General features: G+C 35.7%; 1 protein-coding gene across 1 annotated transcript in view; it reads right to left on the bottom strand.

The window, feature by feature from the left end:
* The window catches only part of Exoc4 (exocyst complex component 4), a 662,437-nt gene that overhangs the window by 565,098 nt on the left and 72,777 nt on the right, over positions 1-24,562 (bottom strand). Inside the window, exon 6 of the mRNA XM_090333323.1 lies at positions 927-1,170. Coding sequence (XP_090189449.1) covers positions 927-1,170 — 244 coding nt within the window. The remainder of the gene's footprint in view (positions 1-926; positions 1,171-24,562) is intronic.

The raw sequence follows: 24,562 nt of genomic DNA, 5'->3' as shown, positions 1-24,562 counted from the left end.
TTTAGTCTTCGATCTTATAAGTAAGCAATGCAGTCACTCCAATTATGTGCTTCCTTGATGATATTTTACCATATCTCCTAATAAAGAGTTGGGGACCAATATTCCTACATTAAAAAGTTTTTAAAAATGAGATTTTATAATAGAGAACAGCTTGTTTCATGTCTAATATATCCTATCTACAAATGCTTTTTAAAATATTGACTTAAACTTAAACACACACACACACACACACACACACACACACACACACACACACACACACACACACACACACACACACACACACACAAAGCCAGAACAACCAACAAATAAGCTGCTGATTCATTCCTCACAAAGAAACATTTAGTATTTGCTAAGGAAAAGAGCTAAAATCTCTACTTCAAGTGCTGAGATTTTTCACTCTTGAATCTTGGAGGAGGCTGAGGCAATAGAGAGAAGAGATCAAAATCCTACGAAAGACATGAGTTTTGCAATGAAATCTGCAGAAAATTTATTGATCTATGCCCTTGCGTTATATTTTCAATATATACTATAGTAATGCTAGTTCCTTGTGATAGTTCAGTCTATTCATCCAGGGATTTGCAGAAACAGGGTAAATAGTACAGCAGAATTCTGGAGTATTCACTAGTAAGGAGTCAAAAAGTCTTTTTGGATACCTAGGCACTCGGCAACAAAAGAACAAAAGCAAAGGGCAACTTACAACCATTTTTTGGCTTCTCTGAATCATGGCATAAATGATCCCCCCAAATGGAAGTCAAAAAAGGCACCAATAATAAACAGATATGTGTATTCATATATAGATGCATGTAATGCTGGTGTTACTCTATCAAACCACATTATCACTAACAACCTGTAAGACAGATACTATTTTCCACAGATCATCAACTCAAATCTGCTCCCTAAAACCCAAACTATACCCCATTTACCTTGGTTGGTTCTCCACAGTGAGGTTTTCGCCCCTCTGATAGGCACTATCTGCCACTTGAGTAGTAGACCGCTTCACGATTTGCTTAAGTTCCTGCTCCAAACGCTCTTTGATTGCCTTAACTGTCTCTGGGATCTTCTTTAGTTTGGCCAGCCCCTTGATAAGGATTCCCATAAAAAGGGTACTGTTCTCCTCTGGATCCAATTCTACATCCTCCTTGATATCCTGCAGGCTGATCTCTCTCACTGCAAAATTAAGAAGACATTGTTTTTGTACCATAAAATTCAGAATCAAGCCAACTAATAAACAGAAATAATGCTTTGATTACTCCCATTAAAGAATAAAAAAATAATTGGCTAAGTTAATTTATTTAGTAGTACAAGAGTCCCAAAAGATACATATACATCAAGTCATACCCACTAGGAAAAAGAGGCAGGATCTTAGCTTATGACAAATGACTTTGCTATAAATCCACTGGTATCATTAAACACCATTGATTATATCCATAGTGCTGAAGGAGAATTCCAAAAGAGCCAGAACTTACTTCTGGTTCCTAGTTCAAGCAGCTGGAGTAACAGATATCACTAACTAGTACATGTGGGAAAATATGTTTAAGTTATAATCAGTGTTTCAAAATGAAGACAAACACTAACAAAAAATGCACAAATATGATTATATGTGGAGAAAAATGAGTGATAAGAAGATATTTCATAAATGCCAAACAACCACTCCTATTTTTCTCTGCATTGTATGATGGTACATGCCTCTAATCCCAGAAACTGGAAGCCTGTGGTAGCATGAAAAGGAGGGAATTATTAAGCAAAGAGCTTGCTAATAACGCATGGAAATTTTCAGAGAAGTAATGTTACATGTCAAAAGCCTCTATACATCTTTAAATCGCATCTGGTTATACGAAAAACATTCCTTAAAACAGTGTCTCTTGATCCTTGTAGGTAGGAGTTCCACAGTTGTCAAAAGAATCATATATTACAAATCCTTAGCCTAAAAATGATTTTCTTATTTTACCAAAGTCTAGGTGAAGACAAAAGCAAAATGGAGTACAAGCCTGAAGCTATAGCCTAACCATTAAGTTTTCCCTATCTTCCTGTCCCTCATCCCTCAAAACAAATAGAAAGTTTTTACAATATGCAATGGCCTAAAAGAAGGAATGCATTCTTTAGTAGATGTAAATTTGAATGGAAGGTAAGCCACTCTCTAGTGTTCAGCATGAGGGAAGTGCTATAAAATCCACTTAGAGAAGATTAAGAATATTCCAATATATGGAGTAAGACTTTAAAGTAAGTCTTTAAAATCTCTACTTCTAATAACATGTAGGTCATCTCTTCAGCCTCTTTAGAGAGAACTACCAAATCATAAAATGTACTTAGGGAGGATTGTGAAAAGAAGACAAAGTAAGAAATAACAAAAATGCCTCTCCTGGTTTAGGCACTAACCCAGCTGGCAAAATCTCTAGTGTAATACTGCCATGTGCTACAAATGTCTTAGTCAACAGCAGATCACTTAGATGACAGTGCATCCATACATGTGTATTACCTAATAAGGTGGTAGCAGTAGCAGTATGTATGTAAGTATACTGATTTTTACACAAGGACAAAATCACCTAAGAATGCATTTCTTAGTTTACATATTGAAGCCAGGTATGGTGGCATACTATTATAATTCTACCAGTATAGAGGCTAAGGCAAGAGGATAGCATGTATGAGACTAATCTATACAATGAAACGCTGTCTCAAGCATTAAAAATAAAGCAATAATAAAAGCATTAAAAAATAAAGTCTAGGGCCGGGAATTTGGCCCAGTGGTAGAGTACTTGCCTAGCATGCACAAAGATCCCAGTTAGAATCCTCAGTACCACATACATAGAAAAAAGCTGGAAGTGGTGCTGAGGCTCAAGTGGTAGAGCTCTTGCCTTGAGAAAACCCAAAGACAGTGCTCAGGCCCTGAGCCGAAGCCCAGGACTGGCCAAAAACAAACAAACAAAAAAGTCTGCAGGTACAGGAAAAATCAAGATATGATTATATTCATAGTCAAGGAAAGGTACAGGCATAGCAAACACTTAAAGGACACTAAATTATACCCAGACAGAGAACCAGCAACACCAACAACAACTGAAACAGAAAAGCTGCCAACCCTAGTAAAGGAAGAGAATCTCATATCCAGTATCATCAAATTCTTAGATTCAAATGCCCCATTTTCAACAACGACCAAAAACAAATCAGAAAACCTATAAAGAAAAAGGAAATCATAACTCATTCAAATAAAAACTAAATACAAACTGTACAAAATTAATTGATGATGAGTATTTTCAACTATTTAAAAAGAAGTAAAGCTGTGACTCAAGTGGTACAATGCTAGCCTTGAGCAAAAAAGCTCAGGGACAGTGCCCAGGCCTTAGTTCAAGACCCAGAAAAGATACTAAAAATTAATTGATTAAATAATTAAAAATTACTTTAAAAATAATTGATTAATTAATTAAAGACAGGCAGACTGGGAAAACAGAAAGAGTTTATAAACAACATATGAAGAAGGGTCCAGGAGAAAAGAAAAGAACAAGGCGCACATTTAAATAACTAATGACTGAAAATTTCCCAAATATTATGAAAGTCAAGAATATAAACATTACAGAAACTCAAAAACTCCAAGAAATCAAACACACATTGTAATCAAACTATTGAAAGATGAGAAAAGCCCTAAAAACAGCAAAAAAAAAAAAAAGTAATTTATCACATATAGGGATTCTGAATATTAGGCACGGATTTCTCAAATGTTTGAAGCCAGAAGCCAGAAGCCACTGAGCTAATGCAATGTGCTGAAAGAAAAAAAAAGTCAACCTCAAATCCTGACTTGCAAAATTGTCATTCAAATGCAAAGCAAAATTTAAGACATTCCCTGAGGAATAAAAACTAAGACAGCATGTCTTCCCTACAATAATGCTCAAGGAAGTACTAATGATTGAAACATAAGACTAGATTACAACCAGAATATTATAAAGAAAGAAACAACTAAACACAAAAGAGAATGAATCCAGGATATGAAAAACAAAAAAACTTTAAAATGCAAATAGAAAATAAACATCCAAAAGACAGAAGTCTTTCCTTATCAGCAATAACTTTAAATATAAATGGATTAATTTTCCATTTATATTTCTAAAGCACAGAGTATGGCAGTATGAATTAAAACATCATTAGCCAGTTTTATGCTATCTACGAAGGTACAGATGACTAGAAGTAAAAGAACAGAAAAAAAGATATTCCGTGGAAATAGTAACAAAAAGAAAACAGGATTAGTTATGCTAATAAAAAATAAAATAGACTTTTCAAATTTAAAAGGATTACAAGGTAAGTAAAAAAATTAATATAGGAAGAAATGTAACAATTGTAAAAAAAAATAATCACCTAATAAAAGAGGAGCAACAACATATATAAAGCAAAAACAGGGAGGAAGGAAGGAAAAAAGGGAAGGAGGGAGGGAGGAATGAGAGGGAGGGAGAGGGAAACTATGTACTCGTCACCAAATAGGATTTATTCCTGGACTACAATCAATATAATATACCAAATTAAGAGAATATGGAGTAGGAGTTACACATGATCATCAGTATTAATATATAAAAAGTACCTGACAATATTGAATGCCATTGCATGATAACAAAATTAGTAAGTTAAGAACAGAAGGAAAGCATACCAATATAATAAATAAATAAATAAATAAAGTACACAACTTTGGTGAAATAGACAAATCCTTAGAAACAAATTCTACCAACAATAAATCATAAAGAAACACAAATTCTAAACAGTATTCTGAATTCAGACAAGGACAAATGCTGGGGGAGATGTGGAGAAAGAAGAACGCTACTGCACTGCTGGTAGGAATGTAAACTAGTACAGCCACTCTGGAAGGCAGTTTGGACATTTCTCAAAAAATTAAAAATAGTTGGGCACAGTGGCTCACACCTGTAATCCTAGCTACTCAGGAGGCTGAGATCAAGGTTCACCAGGGCCAAAAAGAACCTGAGAATCTTATTTCCAATTAACCTCCAGAAAATGGGAAGTGGGGCTTGGCTCAGAGGTAGGGTGGTAGCCTTGAGCTGAAGAGCTCAGGAACAGTGCCCAGGCCCCATGATCCACAAAACACACACACACACCAAAAAATACACCTCCCCTCTGATCCTGCCATACCACTCCTGGGCATCATAACCCAGGATATAAGGACACCTGCTCAGCTATGTTCATCTCTGCACTATTCACAATAGCCAAGCAATCTGGGAAACAACCCAGATGCCCTACTACAGATGAATGGATACAAAAAAAATGTAGTACATATATACACTGGAATTCTACATAGCCACCAGACAAGATAAAATAATGGCATTCGCTGGGAAGTAGATGAAGCTAGAACAAACCATGTTGAATGAGAAGAGTCAAGACCAAAAAACAAAAGGTGCATGGTCTCCTTGATATGTGGATATTAGATCCAAACAGTACAAGAGCGATGACTCTATATTTGGGCACCCAAGGTTATTGACACTGTCTTGGAGATATAAGCATAACTACATAGAAATAAAAATCTATCATGGGATATATACTCTATAGACATGTTATATTATATATATTGATATGTATCTATGACATACAAAATCTCAATTTTAATTATGTTCTAATATTTATGCGCCAGTGATTGCATATAGATTCCCTTCTTGAATACTTGTTTGTTACATATTTAAAATATGATGTAAAAATCAGTGTTAATAAAATCTTTCAATAAAAAAAAGTTCTAGCCTGGAGCAGTGGCTCATGTCTGTAATCCGATCTACTCAGGAGGCTGAGATCTGAGGATCAAGGTTCAAAGGCAGTCCAGGCACAAAAGGACCTGAGACTCTTATCTCCAATTAAACTCTAGAAAATGGGAAGTAGGGCTTGGCTCAGAGGTAGGGTGATAGCCTTGAGCTGAAGTGCTCAGGGACAATGCCCATGCCAAGTTCAAGCCCCATGACCCACAAAAATTAAAAAAAAAAAAAAAAAAGTTCTATCACAAAAAAAAAAAATCCTAAAACTGTCAATGTCACAGACACTTGTAAAGAAATTAAACTAATCATTCTCAAACTGTTCCAAAACACTGAAGGGAAAGAAAACTTCCTGACTCATTGTGAGATCAGCATTACCTTGGCAACAAAAACCAAAGTCAGTACAAGAAAGCCACAAGTCAATACATTTTTGAACACTGATTCTTAAATATACATATACACACCCATGCTCATAGCAACATCATTCATGACTACCACAATTTAGAAGCAACAAAATAAATGCATCATATGAGTGAATAAGAAAATTTTATACATATAGAAAATGGCATAATACTCGGCTTTAAAAAGGATATGAAATTCTGAATAAACAGATGAAAGTTGAATATATTGTATCAAATGAAGTAAAAAAATCAATAACAAAATAAAATTACTGTTTGATTTCCCCTTGTAATAAAGCATTTAAAAGTGGACAAATTCTATAATACAGAAACAATGTACAGCTAAGGCGTTAGGGAGAAGGGGAAATGAAGAATTACTATTGAATGGGTATAGAATTTGTTTTACAGGATGAAGATAAATGCAGATGGATGGTGGAGCCAGCACTATACATTATGCATATATTTAATACTGAACTTTTAACTTAGAATAGTTCAAATAGCACATGTAATATTCTGTGTAAGTTGCCAAAATGAAACCATGTACTTAAATATAAACCAAAGGCATTTCGATTAAATTGATGAGACAATCATTTATATACATTTACTTCCCACCCTGCCCCCGATGGTCCTGAGCTTGAGCTCAGGGAAGGAGCAATGTCTTGGTTTTCTCAAAGCTAGAGTTCTACCACTTGAGCTTCAGCACCATTTCTGGCATTTCTCTATGTATGTGGTACCGAGGAATCAAACCGGGGTCTTCTAGGCAAGCACTCTCCCACTAGGCTAAACTTCTGGCCTATATATTTACTTTTTGCATGTCTTCTATGTCCTGAGCCACCAAAAGTCACAAAGAAAAGCATATAAAGAATGATTATATCATGTGGTTTTTGGTTTTCCTTATAATGCAAATGGCCCTTGGTAATATGGTTCTCAATGAGTATATTTTTTTTTTAATACCAGGGAAACTGGTAGCAAAATCCAGAAGCCTTAAAACCTCAGCAGGGAACAATTCCGAAGTTAAAAAAAGAAATCATCAATATTTCCAAATGTGAGATTCCACCAAAAGACAGTTCCATCCCTGCTTTTGTTTTAGAAATGAAGAAGCTAGACACCTCAGGCTACAGTAATTCTCTATCCTATAAAGCCAACCCAACAGCAAGTAGGGAAATGTACTTAGCACTGAGACACCATCTTCATTCAACATTTTACTGGGGAAAATGAAGCCAAACTATAAGCAGATCTTGAAGCAGAAAGAAAAACAATAAACATTTTATTGAGACACACCCACACACACACACACACACACACACACGTCACACACAGGACACATACAAAGTACCACCAAAACATCACAACTACCTGAAGCAGGGATGATTGGTGGGAAGGTAAGTGCAGTTTGGATCAATAAGGACTAAGGGTGCATGGCATATAGCTACTTACATGCACACTAATACGATAGACAGCCTATTAAAAACCATCAAATAAGCAAGATGCAAATAATAATATGTCACAGCTCCAAATAGCACATTTGTTTAGAATCTTAGCTTTGGGTTGTCTCCTGATATCTCCTAGAGCATAAACATTGAAGAGATCCAATATTAATTAACTTATATTATCTATTTCACTAACATCAGCTAAAAAATTAAAAGGCAATTTAAAAGGATAATATAATCAACCACGACTAGTTTAATATTTACAAAAACCCTGTAAGGTCAGATAATACTCCTGGAACTTTACAGAAAAGGTTCTGTGCAAAAATAATTTAACTACAGTTTAGTAAGGCTTCACACAACGTTTTAAACATCTTCCCAAACTACTGAATCCCAGGTCATTCCCTAGTTTCAATACTGTAAAACATATATACTCAATAGTCAGGTTTTAAAACACTTTAAAGTTAGAAACATTTTACTCCTTTCCCAATTATCATACCTAGGTTTTCATTTTGTTTGTTTTTAGGCTTTTGGGGGTTTTTTGCACTGAAGATCAAATAAAGTAAAAATTGCTCGAGTACAGCTTGGAAGATTCTCTGATAGGAAACTGCTAAATATTAAGACCTTAACAAGTAGGTACCAGTGGCTGATACCTGTAATCCTAGCTGCTCAGGAGGCTGAGATTCAGAAAATCACAATTCAAGGTAATCTCAAGCAGAAAAGGACTCAAGACTCTGTCTCCAAATTAATCAGCAAAAAAGCTAGGCTGAAGGTATGGCTCAAGTCAGTAGAATGCCATCCCTAAGCAAGCCATCCTATCAAGAGCACACGGTACTGACCTTGAGCTCCAGAAATCCATTACATTTTTACTACAATCTTACTGATCTCAAGTGTTTTTTATTATAAAAATAGAATATCTAAAGCCTTTTCATGCTCTAGATTTTCCTGTTTCTATAAATTATGGTTAAAATTTACACCTTTCTGCTTAAATAGTTTACATCTGTCTGTCAGTGTGGACGGATGTATGGATATTTATATTATAGATAGCATATTCCAAAAATAACAGGTAACATTGAGCATGGTGGTATACCTCTGAAAGGAAGTTGTGACAGGAGAACTATAACTTTAAGAGTACATAGTAAGTTCCTACAGCAAATAAAAAAATAAAAATAACAAGTAAACTAAGTGAATAAACCATTCATGCTGGTAAATAATTTGCATTAAAAAAAATACTTTTCCACTGAGTACAAAAAGCTAAGCAGAACACTAGTCCATGGTTGCTTTCTTTTCATCAGTATGTATAGAAACCTGAAAGTACCATTACTTATATATACATCAAAGTGTAAAAGACAAGGTCTAGTAATACATTTTAACATATCACCAAATTAGCTTTATTTGTTATTTATATATGTTGGTGAAAGCATAAGAACAATAGTAGTATTTTATGACACTCAGCTGATGCCAGTTTTAAAATATGATCTATAATTATGCAAAGATTATATGACATCATTCTTTTAACTTAAATTTGATATTGTACTTTGGAATATCTTGTATTTAAGAATATTATCCCTAGGTGAGTGATGGTAACTATTTTAGAAGATAAAGTTTGAAGCCAGCCCAGACTAATGTAAAAAACTCTTGTCTCCAATTAATCAGACAAAGCCAGAAGTGAAGGTGAAGCTCACATGGTAGAGTGGCAACGTTGAATGGAAAAAGTGAAGGAAAGCACAAGGTCCTGAAATCAGCCTCCATTACTAGCACCAAATGTAATTAATTAATAATATTCTTATATAAGAACTGCCTGTATGTAACAGAATTCAATCTAAAAGGGAACCTTTAATACATAACATCAAGCCTAATTAGATCATAGAGGTATCAAACAAATATTATTTACAATGCTGTCTTCACAGACAGGAACCCATTTTCAAAACACTGATAATATTCACAGGTAGAAAATATAAGAACGTTACCATTTAAAACTAATCCGTGTGCTTCTGATCAAAATGACACAATATTTAAGGGAGCCAATCTTGCTTAAAATCCGATTACACCTAAAATATAACTTAGGGAATTAAAGAGTAACATCTCTGCGAATAAATGATGAACAGAGCTAGAGTATAGGTGGAGAAGCAGACAACGCATGGTACATTTGGCCAGTGTGGATTACCAGAGATTAAATGTGCACCATGGGCCAGGGAAGCCAAGTCATTCATCAAGTGCTTGAATACCAGAACCAAATCAAGCCTCAGCCTTGGACTAGAAGGCTACTGACCCCTCTGGAAATTCTTACCCCCATTCTTGTCTCTGTAGAAATTCTTGGTCAAGAGTATGTCTTAAATACCATTCCTTTCACCCGAGAAAATTTACTTCTTACATCTTTTATTCTAATTGACACACCCCACTGGTACAGACTGAAAGCAGTATCTGTGGCAGAGATAGCCTCTGGAGTAAAGAATCTTGATTAGGGTCTTTCAAATGTTAACTACCCCTGGAGTGTAGATTCCTGATTAAGGTACTTCAAAAATGTTAACTAAGCACCCCTAAGGTGCAGATTAAATTACTTTAAAGAAACCTATAGACAATAGAACACTCACTCTAGAAAAGAGGCTGCTAAAAGCCTGTGGTAAAGGACATGAATGAAGGAGTGTACAAAGAAGGCCACAGGGTAAGACTAGTTTCAACTCAATGAAGGAGACGATTTCACACTACAATAAGTTTGGGAAACACAAGGAGTGGTTCTTCCATAAGTAAAAGCAGGCCTAGAGGAAAATGATGTTATCAATACAGTAAAAGTATAAAACTATGATTTGTTGAATCACTTTCTCGCAGGTCATGGTCAAAGGGAAAAGAAAGCAAAGTGGCTGCTGGCTCACAACTGTAATCTCAGCTACTCGGGAGGCTAAGACCTGAGGATTGCAATTTGAAGCCAGCCAGGGCAACAAAGTCCATGAGACTCTTACCTCCAGCAAACTACTCAAAAAAAGCTGGAAATGAACTTTCTTAATAAGGACCAAGAATCACAACAAATCAAAGAAAGGCTGGATAAGTAGTACTGCATTAAACTGCAGAGCTTTTGTATGTCAAAGGACATAGCTAGTAAATTAATAAGGAAGCCTACAGAGTGGGGGAAGATCTTCACAAACCAAACAATGGACAAAGGCCTCATATCTAAAATATATCAACAGCTCAAAAAATTGAATCACTCCAAAACTAATCTCCAAAGAAACAACCATCCCATTAAAAAATGGGCCAAAGACTTAGAGTCTTCTCTGAAGAAGAAACAAAAATGGCCTATAGACACATGAAGAAATGCTCAACATCTCTGGTCATAAAAGAAATGCAAATCAAAACAACTCTAAGATTCCACCTCACTCCAGTTAGAATGGCCAGGAGAATAACAACAGATGCTGGAGGGGATGTGGCCACTACTACACTGCTGGTGGGAGTGCAAACTCATTCAACTACTATGGAAAGCAGTATGGCAGTTCCTCAAAAGGCTAAACACAGAGCTCCCCTATGACCCAGCAATTCCACTACTTGGCATTTACCCAACCATCCAGAAACTAGAGCATACTAAATCCACTAGCATAATAATGTTCATTGCAGCATTATTCACCATAGCAAAGATATAGAACCAACCCAGATGTCCCTCAGTTGATGAGTGGATCAACAAGATGTGGTATTTATACACAATGGAATTCTATGCTGCTGTCAGAAAAAATGACATCGACCCATTTGTTAGGAAACGGAAAGACTTAGAAAAAATCATATTAAGTGAAGTAAGCCAGACTCAAAGGAACTTAGGCTCAATGGTTTCCCTCATTTGTCATAATCAGTAGAAACCTTGGGCTCTACTAGCAGAGATTTGCAATAGAGCAAAACCGTGATACATAAGGCCATATAGTACGAAGCTAATTGAAAGGACTCCCAGGATATTGGAACAAAAGCAACATAATGAGTGATTGTTGTCCTTAATGTACTATGTTATCTCTCATCTCTTTTGCTGTCCCTTGGTTATATCATATTGTTACAGTATCTCACTTTGTCATCTGATATATTGGATATACTTGTATTTGGTTATTTGAAATTGGATAGGGAAGGAGGGAAAACCAAGATGGAGGGGTGAGGGGGAGGGTAAAGGGGACCAACACATGTGAAAGGGTATCAACATATGTGAATTAATGCACCTTCTATCTGGCAAATATCATGTAACCCTTTTATTAATTACAATAAAAAATATTTTAAAAAAAAAGTTGGAAATGGTGTTGTAGCTCAAGAAGTAGAGTGCTAGACTTGAGCACAACAAACCTGAGTTCAAGCCCCAATACTGGCAAAAAAATAAATAAGAAAATAATAAGAGGCTGTTGAAATAGTAACATGATACAGATACAAAGAGAAAAATAGATAATAAATTAATAGTTTTTAAATAGATAATTATTAAAACATATTACACTGTAGTCCCTAGCCAATATTAAATTTGATTACACTGGGAGAAAGCATGATATAATAAAAAGAATGTGGATAAAGTCATACAGTTTTAGCTTCCCTATTATTTTCTAATTGAGCAACACTTAATCTTGTATAAATCTCACCTTCTTTACCGTAGAGATAATATTACCTACCTTCACAGACTTATACATATTAAATGAGTTAACTTGACATCAAAACTCAGAAAGAATTGGTAGAGTGTTTCCCTAGCATGCTCAAAGCCCTGGGTTCAATTCCTTAGTACCACATACACAGGAAAAGCTGGAAGTGGCACTGTGGCTCAAGTGGTAAAGTGCTAGCCTTGAAAGAGCTCAAGGATAGTGCTCAGTCCCTAAGTTCTAGCACCAGGACTGGTAAAATAAATAAAATTTTTTTGGAAATAGAATTGGGCAGTAACCATGTGTGGTAGCTTACACGTGTAATCCTAGCTACTCAGGAGACTGAGATCTAAGAATCAAGATTCAAAGCCAGCCTGGGAACCAAAGGACCTAAGACTCTTATCTCCAATTAACCTCTAGAAAATGGAAAGTGGCGCTTGGCTCAAGGTTAGGTCGGTAGCCTTGAACCGAAAAGCTCAGGGACACTGCCCAGGTTGAGTTCAAGCCCCCTGACCTACAAAAGAAAGAAAGAATGAGAGAGAGAGAGAGAGAGAGAGAGAGAGAGAGAGAGAGAGAGAGAGAGAGAGAGAGAGAAAGAGACAGAGAGAGAGAGAGAGAGAGAGAGAGAAAGAGAAAGAGAAAGAGGAAGGAAGGAAGGAAGGAAGGAAGGAAGGAAGGAAGGAAGGAAGGAAGGAAGGAAGGAAGGAAGGAAGGAAGGAAGGAAGGAAGGGAAGGAAGGAAGGGAAGGAAGGGAGGGAAAAGAATTGGGCAGGACAGATGAGAACATTGGAAGACCCATTGTATTCAAAAACTACTTTATTGAATAGCAACTGGTTTGTATAAGTATTTAATTTTTAAAATCTCAAGAAGAAGAAAAATACCCAAAAATGTACTTTTAGGACTTTGAACTGTACATGATAGAAGCATAAAGAACCTCGGTGAAAGTTACTGTTGGGAAGAGGATAGCAAGAGAGTAAGATGGGGGAGGGGTGGTACTAGCAGGAGTGGGAAGAGTGGAGGATGATTACATGTGTGGAAATAGAACAATGGGAGTAATAAATGCATTTAAATACATTACTTACATGAGTAAAAATGTCATGGGTCTGGGCATAGCCTAGTGGTAGAGTGCTCACCTAGCATGCACAAAGCCCTGGGCTTGATTCCTACTTACCACATACTCAGAAAAAGCTGGAAGCAGTGACTCATGTGACAGGGTGCTAGCATTGAGCAAAATGTGTCCAAGGACAATGCTCGGGCCCTGAGTTCAAGCCCCAGGATGGACAAAAAAAAAAAAAAAAAAAAAAAAAACTGTCATGAGGAAATCCCCCTCCTTCTTGTTTAACTAATGCATATTAATTTTTTTAAAGGCTTTCACATTGGGTGTTGTCAAAGTGTCAATGGTGGGTACTTAGTTCTCCATCTTTCAATATTCTCTGTCCCTCACAAAAAACACAAGGTGGTAAAAGACTTTTAAAAACTTCATAAAAAGATGTTCTTGAAATAACTTGGAAACAAATTTCACCAAATTCAAAATACTTATAAATAAAAAAGGCAAAGGCAAAAACAAAGAACACCTAAACCCAGCAAGTAATCTCTCATGCTCTAAACCAAAGTGGAATATAAAAAGATAAATGAAAGGAATCATTGATGTTAACATTGATCTAAAACTATATAAAACCATAATCCTAAGAGAGAATTCTTCCCAAGATTAAACATACCAGGAAAGTATCCAAACAGATCAAAGCATTGGCTTAAGGGACAGAACTTAAAGGCCAGTATAATCTAAAGAACACACCTTCTGTAAAAGAAATATGACAAAGAGGAAAAGAAAATGCCCTTTGGCTACTGGACAGGTAGTAAAAAAGGAATATAAAAAAAATTAAGGACTCTACAAAATTCACAATGTATAGCCTCTCCCTACCAATGGATTTTCTTTTAAAACCATAAAAAAAAAAAAAAAAAAATTAAGCTATCCAGACCTTGCTATGTATGTCAACAGAAGAGGGAGCCAGTGAGCTAAAAAAGATCGTGAAAATATCCCAATACCATAAAAATTAACAATAATATGATGAACAGATTTATACTGAGGTACTATTTTACAAGGCAGAAACCCTAATGCAAATCCATAATTCCCTCCAAAAACCATCTACGAAATAGAAGAAAACTAAAAGGCAGCAGTCCACATAGAATAATATTCTGACAAGACTTTGGCAATATAAAAAGCATTCTTGTATCAGAAATTCAAAGGAAAATCATGGAGAAAAAATTAGGAAGGCATTAAAAAATAATAACATGAAATTATAAACAAAGAAAATTTAGCAGATAGAAAGTTTTCTGAACATACAAAATAAAAATTGTGCTGGGTACGTTGGCTCACATCTGTAATCCTAGCTACTCAGGAGGCTGAGATCTGAGGAGCAAGGTTCAAAGCCAGCTCCTGCACTAAAGAAGACAGTGAGACTCTTATCTCCAATTAGCGAGTAGAAAACAGGAAGTGGTGCTGTAGCTCAGGTGCTGTATTCTTGGAGATCTCAAAGACAACTCTCAGGCCCAGGGGTAGGGCAATAGCCATGAGTTGAAGAATTCAGGGACAGCGCCCAGGCACAAAGTTCAAACCCCACCACGGGAAAAAAAATAATAATAATTCATTAATTAATAAAAACAATTGCACTGGGGGGTATTGGGGAAAATGTATCCAAAATAATCAACTCTCAAACATATTTTATGAAAAAAATCTGTTAAATTTCTAAGATTAAAGAAAAATATTCAGCCAAACATGAACCTGTGATCTCAGCAACTCTGAAGATTAAGGGAGAAGCATCATTGAAACCTAGTGGGAGCACCATATTGAGACTTTAGCTAAAACAGAATCAAAACAGCATCTTTAAAGCCCCTAGTGGGGGGAAAAAAGTCACAATGAAGAGAAAAACTAGGTATCAAGCCAAGTATGGAAACGCATGCCAGCTACTCAGGAGGCAAAAGGCAGGGAGATCGTGATTTGGAGGCTAGCTTGGGAACCTCAAAAATGGCATTAAAAAATAATAACACCAGTTAAGCATCAGAGCCTTCATACAAATGATAAAAATAATACAATGTCAATAATGAAAGCTCAGTGAGATAAAATGTAACCAAAGAATTTATCTCCATATGAATTCTGTAAGATAAAAAGTAACAGTTTCCAACTGAACCTAGGAGTCTTACTTTGGAGAATCTAACAGATTACTAGACTAACATCCTCCAACTAACCTATGCCTAAGAAAGTTTCAAAAAAAGAAAAAAAAAAAGACAGTGAGCACAAAACATCTAAAGATATAAATACCTGGATTTTAAATTCTAGATTTGAGGCAAAACAGGAGATGAGAATAGAAGAGAACTACACAAAGGTAGTATAAGTAAAAACAATCCAAGTAAAAACCCTACAGAAGATAAACAATAAGGAAACCAGGATAAGGTTATTATAGATTGTTATATAGACAAATAGGAACTGAAGATTACAATAAAAATGGATAAATTTAGAGTAGGCATTAAATAGAAAAGTAAGACTCAATATCTGACAAATTATTTCACAACACTGATAAAAGTCCTTGAATAAACCAAACTGTGGCAGTGAAACAAAAAGCTAGTAGGTTTACACTACTAAGTATCACTCCTAGGACAGGATCTGGTAAGGTTGAAACTACAGTACAACTCAACGCATTTAACTCTTAAAGATCAATGAGGAAGAAAATAAAGGACAATAATAATCAAGATGTATTATAAACTAACTGTTTAGTTAAACCTCTTTGTACAACTACTTCAAGATAACTATTTTAAAAATCAATGCACAACTCCTAAAGAAAATACTGGCAAGGTAGACACTGGTGGCTCACACCCAGTTATTCAAGTGATTGAGATTTGGGATCACAGTTCAATGCCAGCCCAGGCAAAAAAGTCCATGAAACTTTTATCTCTAATTAACCATCAGAAAATTGTAAGTGGTGTTGTGACTCAAAATGGTGCATTGCTGGCCTTCAGCAAAAGAGCTCAGGGACAGATCCCAGGTTCCATAACTGACCAAAAAAAAAAGAAACAAACAAAAAATATAAAAATAGGAGGAGGAGGAGGAGGAGGAGGAGGAGGAGGAGGAGGAGGAGGAGGAGGAGGAGGAGGAGGAGGAAAAAGAAGAGGAAGAAGGGAAGGAAGGAAGGAAGGAAGGAAGGAAGGAAGGAAGGAAGGAAGGAAGGAAAATAAACATTTACTGGTAAGAGAAACTAATTTATTAGACTATATCATAGGTTAAAAAAATACTGCCAGAATCATGTATATCTATTAAGTCAATATGGACTAATTATAGAGAGCACCAGTACTGCCATATTAATGTAGAAACAGAAAACAAGAAACAGATCAAGAGATCTGGGAATTATCTATCTGGATCTATCTGGAGACACAAAGAGAGCTCACTCACGCCACTAATTTTTAAAAATCATAGTCCAAAGACAAGCAATAGACAAAATATGAAGACCATGCCCATGGTTTTGCTTTTACATTGATAGGTTAGATTACTGATGGGGTCACTGCAGAAAAATCAAATAAATTTTAAAATTAGGAAACAGACCTCAAGCCACAGTGAGAAAATAAACACATGATAAATTAAGAGAAATTTATATCAAGAATTTAATCAGTTTAATATTATGAAATTCACTCATACAGCATTATTAATATACTTAGAGATGAACAGAAAAATGAAAAAATCTAACTAGCAAGTATATGAAAAAATATATCTTAAATAGGACCTGTTCAGAGTAAAAACATTCACAATTACATAAATGAAAATTAAACAATGAATGCCTATTGTTTTACCTGCTAACCTAGGAAAAAATGTAAAAGTTCAACATGAATTAGCAAGGATGTGGGGAAATAAGCACATTCATGCACTGGTAGTGGCCACATACATTAGTGGAGAATCTAGTAGTACTACAATTACACCTGGGCATGCCTTATGTCTTACACAAAAATAACCTTAAGATAGCTCGAAGACCTAAACTTAAGATCTAGAATTATAAAACTATTAGAAGAAAAGATAGCAAGAAGCCCTCAGAAAACTGGACTCTACAAGAATTTCCTAACAAAAGTACAAGTTAAAACAAAAAGCAGTCTGGATAGCACCAAAACATTTGTGTACCAAAGGAAAAATCAAGAGAGTAAGGAAGCAATCTGTCAAATGGTGAAAGTATCTGAAAATCACATATAAAAAGGAATGAATATTCAGAATAAAACCTTTCTACATCCTAATAATAAAACAGTGAAGCATTTTAAAAATAAGTAAAGATTTTCACAAAGAAAAAGTAAGTAAAAGGTTCATTGTTAGGTAAACTCAAATGATGAAGACATGCTAAAAGGACATAGAAGCCAACATTGAACAAGACCTATCAGCAAACAAATTGTGAAGAGTTGGCCAGGCCCTAGTGGCTCGTGTTTGTAATACTATCTGCTCCAGAGGCTGAGACTTAAGATCTCAATTTGAAGCCAGTTTGATCAGAAAAACCTTAAGCTCTCATAGTAGCACATAAAATAATACAATAAAACATTTCATCGATGAATAATGGTGGCAAGGTGGGTGCTGATGGCTCATGCATATATACCTAGCTATTTGGAAGACTGAGATCTGAGAACAGCAGTTTTAAACCAGACCAAGGAAAAAAAAATCCATTAGATTCTTATCTTCAATAAACTACTCAGAAAAAGCTGGAAGTGGTACTGTGACTCAAATGGTAGGACACTAGCCTTGAGCAACAGATGCTCAGGGACAGTGCCCAGGGCCTGAGGTTCAAGCCTCAAGACCAGCACACACATACCCATACACAAAAGTGATAATTAATTATGACTTATAGAATAGAATTCCTGCTAATTTTAGTAATAAATAGACTAAAAAATGCAGAGAAGACAAATCTCCATCACTTGAGAATTGTAGCTCTACTACAAAGAATGAAGAACACCCCGGCCTGGCCCCAATACACACACACACACACACACCCCAAAAATCACAACTTCCTTACCACCTCATTTTTGCTGCAGAGAAAAATCAGCTTGGAATATACCTGCATTTGAAATAACCAAGAAAAAATAGTCCACAAATTAAACTATCTCTGTAGCTCAGTTGATGTTAATACATCAAGGTTAAAATGAAAAAGAATAAAAATATGATCTATAGTTTCTCTCCCAACATATTAAAGTTGGATAATCAGTCGAAAACTAAAAGCAAAATGTCATATTCAATGATGACATTTTAGAAGCATTTCTATTAAAGGTAAGACCCATTACTCTGTCTAGCACTTAAAGTAATACTGTACATTCCCAGCAAGGTAAAAATCAATAAATAAATACAAAGAAACAGTAAGGGGAAAATGATTTTAAATGTTTAAGCACCCAAGAGAAAACTGTTCTTAACTGTAGATCATAAAGCTGTTCATATATAAAATAGAAAATATAACAAAAAAATCTTCAATAAACAACAAAAATCTAAAGAACTCAATAATGCAGCTATTAAAAGATAAATGATACAAAAAGAATTAAATGAAGAAGTTATTTCAAGCTTAAATAAATAGGTGAATCAAATCCCAAAATATCTGATTCTCACTTGTTGCTGAAAGAGGTCAGACTATTTCTGGGTATTTACTCTATTTTGAATGGGATTGTTTTTCCTGGCTTTTTTTTTTTTGGCCACTTTGCATAGAGAAACTATTGATTTTTATCTGCTCATTTTGTATCTTCTTATTTTACCAAAGGAATGTATCAGATCCAAAAGTTTTCTGTGGAATCTTTGGGGAGTTTCAAGTATGAGACCATCTCATCTGCAAGTCATGATAATTTAACTTCCTCCCTTCCTCATCACATCATTTGTAATGCCTTTTCCTTACTTTATTCTCAAGCCAAGAAGCAAGTACTATACTGAATAAAGGTGGAGAAAGTAGATATTCTTGTCTCATTTGTGATTTTAGAAGAAGTGCTTTCAGCTCCCCCCACACTCCTGCAAAGTGCCATTTAATTCAATGAAGCTATAAGTTGGATCTGTATGACTTTTATTATGCTGTGATTTGTTCCTTCTGTTTCTAATTTCCTCAGAGCTTTTATCATGAAAGAATGCTAAATTTTATCAAAACTTAACAAAAAATTTTTAAATATAATATGAAATAGGAAAACCCAAGTACTAGCATGATGCACACTACATTATAATTTCTTATACCTCAAAGTACTCCAAGCAACAGTTCACACACATTACTAAGTAATGTATATACATATATAAAAACACAACCATGAATATATAGACTATATATATTTTTAATATACACTTGTCAATATACATGCATAGCAACTATATGACAATACACAGGAAAAAGATATAGAACAACTTCAAAATAACCATGCTTTGGGTGGAAGGCAAAGGAAAGGAACTGAGGAAGAATTCAAAGGCTCCAAGGGTTCATCAACTATACATTACTGAAGAGTAATGTTTAATATTTTATGAAAATTATAATCTGAAATTATTATTAAAATATTAAAATGTACCAGTTTAATAAAAAATCCATAGAATGATGAATACATTCATCTCTAAAATATGAATGGAAAAGTAATATCCCTAGGCTAGGATGTGGCTCAATGGCAAAGTACCTGCCTAGTAAATGCACCATCCTGGATTTGATCCCCAGTATCAAAAAAGAAAAGACAAAGCAGGGCATGTGAGCTCACTCCTGCAATCCTAGCTACTCAAGAGGCTGAGATCTGAGGATCATGGTTCAAAGCCAGCCCCGGCACTAAAGTCTGTGAGACTCATCTCCAATTAACTACTAGAAAACTGGAAGTAGTTCTGTGGTTCCAGGAGTAGGGTAGTATCCTTAAGTATCCCTGGAGAGTTCAGGGACAACACCCAAGCTCAGAGTTCAGCCCACAAACCGACAAAAAAAGAAAAGACAAAAAAAAAAATCCAAAGCGGAAAAAAAGTAATATTCTTATCTTACAATACATATTTAAGTAAATATCTGGCCTTTATTTTTACATCAGAAATGAATGAATTATTGAGTTCCGATTCTGTTTGGACCTCCTTGAATATATTCTTAAACTATACTAATGTTCTACCATGAGAAATTAATAAAGACATAAGAATAGATTCAAGAATACCTTAGGAACTTTACACCAAGGGAGGTCCTGACCTAAGGACTAAAGTAATTCTAAATGTCTCATATTATTTTGGTAAGTTTTATATTCACTGTCATATACATGTGAATGAAGAAAACTATTATTTCCTCTTATAGTGGAAGCAATAGCTCCCCGTCAAAGTAGGAAGAATTTTTTAAATATCAGATCCTCAGTTCTTAAAAAAATAGCTCTCAGGCTGGGAGTTTGGCCTAGTGGTAGAGTGCTTGCCTAACATGCACGAAAACACTTGTTTGATTCCTTGGTACCACATACACAGAAAAAAATAAAAACAGAAGTGGTGCTGTGGCTCAAGTGGTAGAGCTCTAGCATTGAGAGAAAGCCCAAGGACAGTACTCAGGCTCTGAGCTCAAGCCTAGGACTGACAAAAGAAAAAAAAAAAAAAACACTAGCTCTCAAATAGAAATTATACCTCAAGAAAACAGGAGCAAAAGAAAAAAATATCATTTAAACTGTGTTCTCCTTAGATTATATTACTTAACTTATGCCAGTTCCAAAAATGAAACAAGTAAGAAGTTCAGTTTCTTTATAGTCATAATCACAGAACTCTCAGCAGTTATGGGAGTAACCCAAAGGTGAAATTTCTCTGAATATCTAAAGCACAATTTATCAAAAATTCCGGGAAATGGAAATGGATTTTGTTGGTACTGTTGTTATTTGCTTTGGTGTTCTTGTTTGTGTTGTCTTATTAGGGGGAGTCCAAGGGGCACAGGAATGGAAGAAATGTGAACAAAACAGTCATAGTGTTGAACGTATACTATATAAAAAATGAATTTATTCATCTTATGGGCAGGCATGGGAAGGGGGAAACAGGGAAAGTGAAGAAGGAGTAACATTGACCAAGAAGCACTGTACTCATTAACTGACTTATAAAATTGTAACCTTTGTGCAGCACCTTAATAATAACAAAAGGTAACAGGAAGATCACGGAGTGGCAGCAAGGAACCTACACAGCTGTCTCTGAGAAAACAAGAGTTTTCAATTTTTACCAAATAGTCTACACCAAGAAAGTCATACCAAATGAGACTGAATTGTATGGAGACTTTTACCAGAGAGGAAAATTAAAAGCAGCCTGCTTAAAAATACAGATTTGAGCATAGGCCAGCGGCAGCAGCCGGAAACAGAGTGTACACAGCTTTTCTCTAACTTAAACGGCTTTTCTCTCACTTCTAGCGCAAACTGGAGAACTAGGAGTGGAAGACCACAACCCGCTGGCCACAGACAAACACAGAGAAAACCTGTCATATCGTGGACGATCCAAAACACCAAGAGAAAATGACGAAATAGAAATTCTAAATATTTATACACCGAATACCAGAGCACCTAAACTCATCAAACACTACTTACCCTAACTTCTCAATAAAATTCTGGCCAAATGACTTCAACAGTTAATCAAAAAACTCATACACTATGACCAAACAGAATTCATTCCAGGGATGCAAAGCTAGTTCAGTACACGCAAGTCAATTAACGTAATTCAATACATCAACAGGAGCAAGGACAAGAGCCACATGATCATCATCATAGCTGAAGAAAAGCATTTAACAAGACCCAACACCCTTTCCTTTATGATGAAAACTTTAGAGAAACTAGGAACTTATGGAACACTTCTCAATATAATAAAAGCTATATATGACAAACCTACAGCTACTATTATACTTAAAGGTGAAAAGTTAAAAACTATTTCCTCAAAAACCAGAAAAGAGACAAGGATGGCTGCTCCCTCTACTTCTCCCCAATATAGTATTGGAATTCCTAGCCAGAGGAATGAGGCAAGAGACAAACATAAAAGGAACCCAAATAGGGAAAGAAGTAAAACTCTCCCTCTTTGCAGATGGCATGATGATCCTGTATTTAAAGAACCCCATATACTCCTCTCCCAAGTTAGTTGAGCTGATCTGATCTAAAACTTTGGCAAAGTAGCAGGGTATAAAATTAACCCACAAAAATCAGTAGCTTTTCCATATGCCAACAATGAGAAAAGCGAGGCTGGAATCAAAAAAGCAACTCCTTTTGCAATAACCTTAAAAATAGGAGGTAAAGTATGCCAACAATGAGAAAAGCAAGGCTGGAATCAAAAAAACAACTCCTTTTGCAATAACCTTAAAAATAGGAGGTAAAGGATCTCTATGATGAAAACGTTAGAAACCTAGAAAAGGAAATTACAGCGGATTTAGGAAGTGGAAAAATCTCCCATATTCTTGGATTGGGAGGATTAATATTGTGAAAATGGCAATACTGCCAAAAGCTATATACAAATTCAATGAAATACCCATCAATACCCCAAAACATTCTTTAATGAAATAGAAAAAACAATCAAAAAATTCATATGGAATAATAGAAGACACTGGGCACGGTGGCTCATACACACAATCCTAGCTATTCAGGAAGCTGAGATCTGAGGATCGTGGTTCAAAGCCAACCCAGGCACTAAAGAACATGAGGCTCTTATCTCCAATTAATCACCAGAAAACAGGAAACAGCGCTGTGGCTCAGGGTTAGGGTGGTAGCCTTGAGCTGAAGAGCTCAGAGACAATGCCCAGGCCCAGGGGTAGGGTGGTAGCCTTGAGCTGAAGAGCTCAGGGACAGTGCCCAGGCCCTGAGTTCAAGCCCCATGACCCATCAAAAAAAAAAAAAAGAAGGAGAAGAAGAAGACTCCGAACAGCAAAACAATCCTTAGCAGGGGGTGGAAAAAAAAGTGCTAGAGGAATAACACCAAACTTCAAACTCAAAGTGGTAGTTACAGATTGTTACTGTCACATGAACAGCCCTGATGACCAAAGGACTAAAACTGAAGAACTGAAATGATCCCACAGACCTATGACCACCTAATCCTTAAAAATGGAGCCAAAATCATCAAACAGAAGAAAGACAGCCTCTTCACCAAATGGTGCTGGCAGAACTGGCTATACTCAAGTAGAAAATTTAAGTTAGATCTTTATATATCATCCTCCTAAAGAATCACCTCAAAGTGGATCAAAGACTCAAGGTGAGGACACATACCCTGAAAATATTACAGGAGGGATAGGGAATATACTAGCGCTCCTTAGCACAGGTCAAAACTTCCTAAATAAAGATCCAGAAACAAATTAAAGAAAGGCTAGATAAATGGGATTGCATAAAACTGCAGAGTTTCTGCATGGCAAAGGACATAACTAGCTATATAAATAGCCCACAGATGGGAGAACTGCACTTGTTATACCACAGACAAGGACCTCATATCTAAACTATATCTAGAGCTCAAACACTTAAACCCCCCCAATAACAAATCCTTATTAACTCCATTAATAATTGGGCTAGAGAATAAAAAAGAGCCTTCTCTGGAGAGGAAATAAAAATAGCCAATAGATACATGAAGAAATGTTCAACATCTCTAGACATAAAAGAAATGCAAATCAAAACTACATTGAGATTTCACCTTATCGCAGTTAGAATGGTCATTTTCAAGAAAACAAATAATAATAGACACTGCAGAGATATGGCCAAAAGGGAATACTAGTACTCTGTTGGTGGTAATGTACATTGGTTCAATACTCTGAAAAGCAGTATGAAGCTTCATCAAAAGAATAAACATAGAGCTCCCCTAAGGCGCAGAAATCCCACTCTTGGACATTTACCCATATGATCACAAATAAAGCCACACTAAAGCTACCAACACAACCATGTCCAGTGTAGCATTATTTACTATAATTACGATATGAAACCAATCAAGATGCCCCTCAATAGAAGAAAGGACCAAGAAAATATGGTATAAAACACAATACAATTCTATTCTTCCATCAGAAAGAATGACATCACATTGTAGGAACTGGAAAGACTAAAAAAAATTGTATTAAATGAAGTAAACCAGATTCAAAGAACCATAGACTCCATGATTTCCCTCATTTATAATAATTAGTATATGTCTAGGATAGTCCTAGCAGAGGAACATAATTGCTCAATATCTAAGCACATATGACAATATAAAATGATGCTAATAGAAATGAACTCCAAGATATAGAAACAAGAGGGGTTTTTTTATTTGTCTTTTTTGGTATGTTGCTATTTTTTTTTAATGTACGGTGTACAGTTATTTCTTTTTCTTGTGTGTTTTGTCCTTTGGTTTATGCCCTCTGTCACTATTTTTTATTTGGTACCCTGTATCTTGTATATGTGTTTATCTGATTGGGGAAATCAAAGAGGACAAAGGACCAAGGGTAAACCAATGCAACAGAGATACTCACAAGACACTACAT

The sequence above is a fragment of the Megascapheus bottae genome, chromosome 5, assembly GCF_031878675.1.
Source record: "Megascapheus bottae isolate mThoBot1 chromosome 5, mThoBot2.hap1, whole genome shotgun sequence".
Classification (NCBI taxonomy): domain Eukaryota; kingdom Metazoa; phylum Chordata; class Mammalia; order Rodentia; family Geomyidae; genus Megascapheus; species Megascapheus bottae.
Note: the sequence above shows the minus strand (reverse complement) of the source record. Positions and strands in the feature narration are given on the sequence as shown.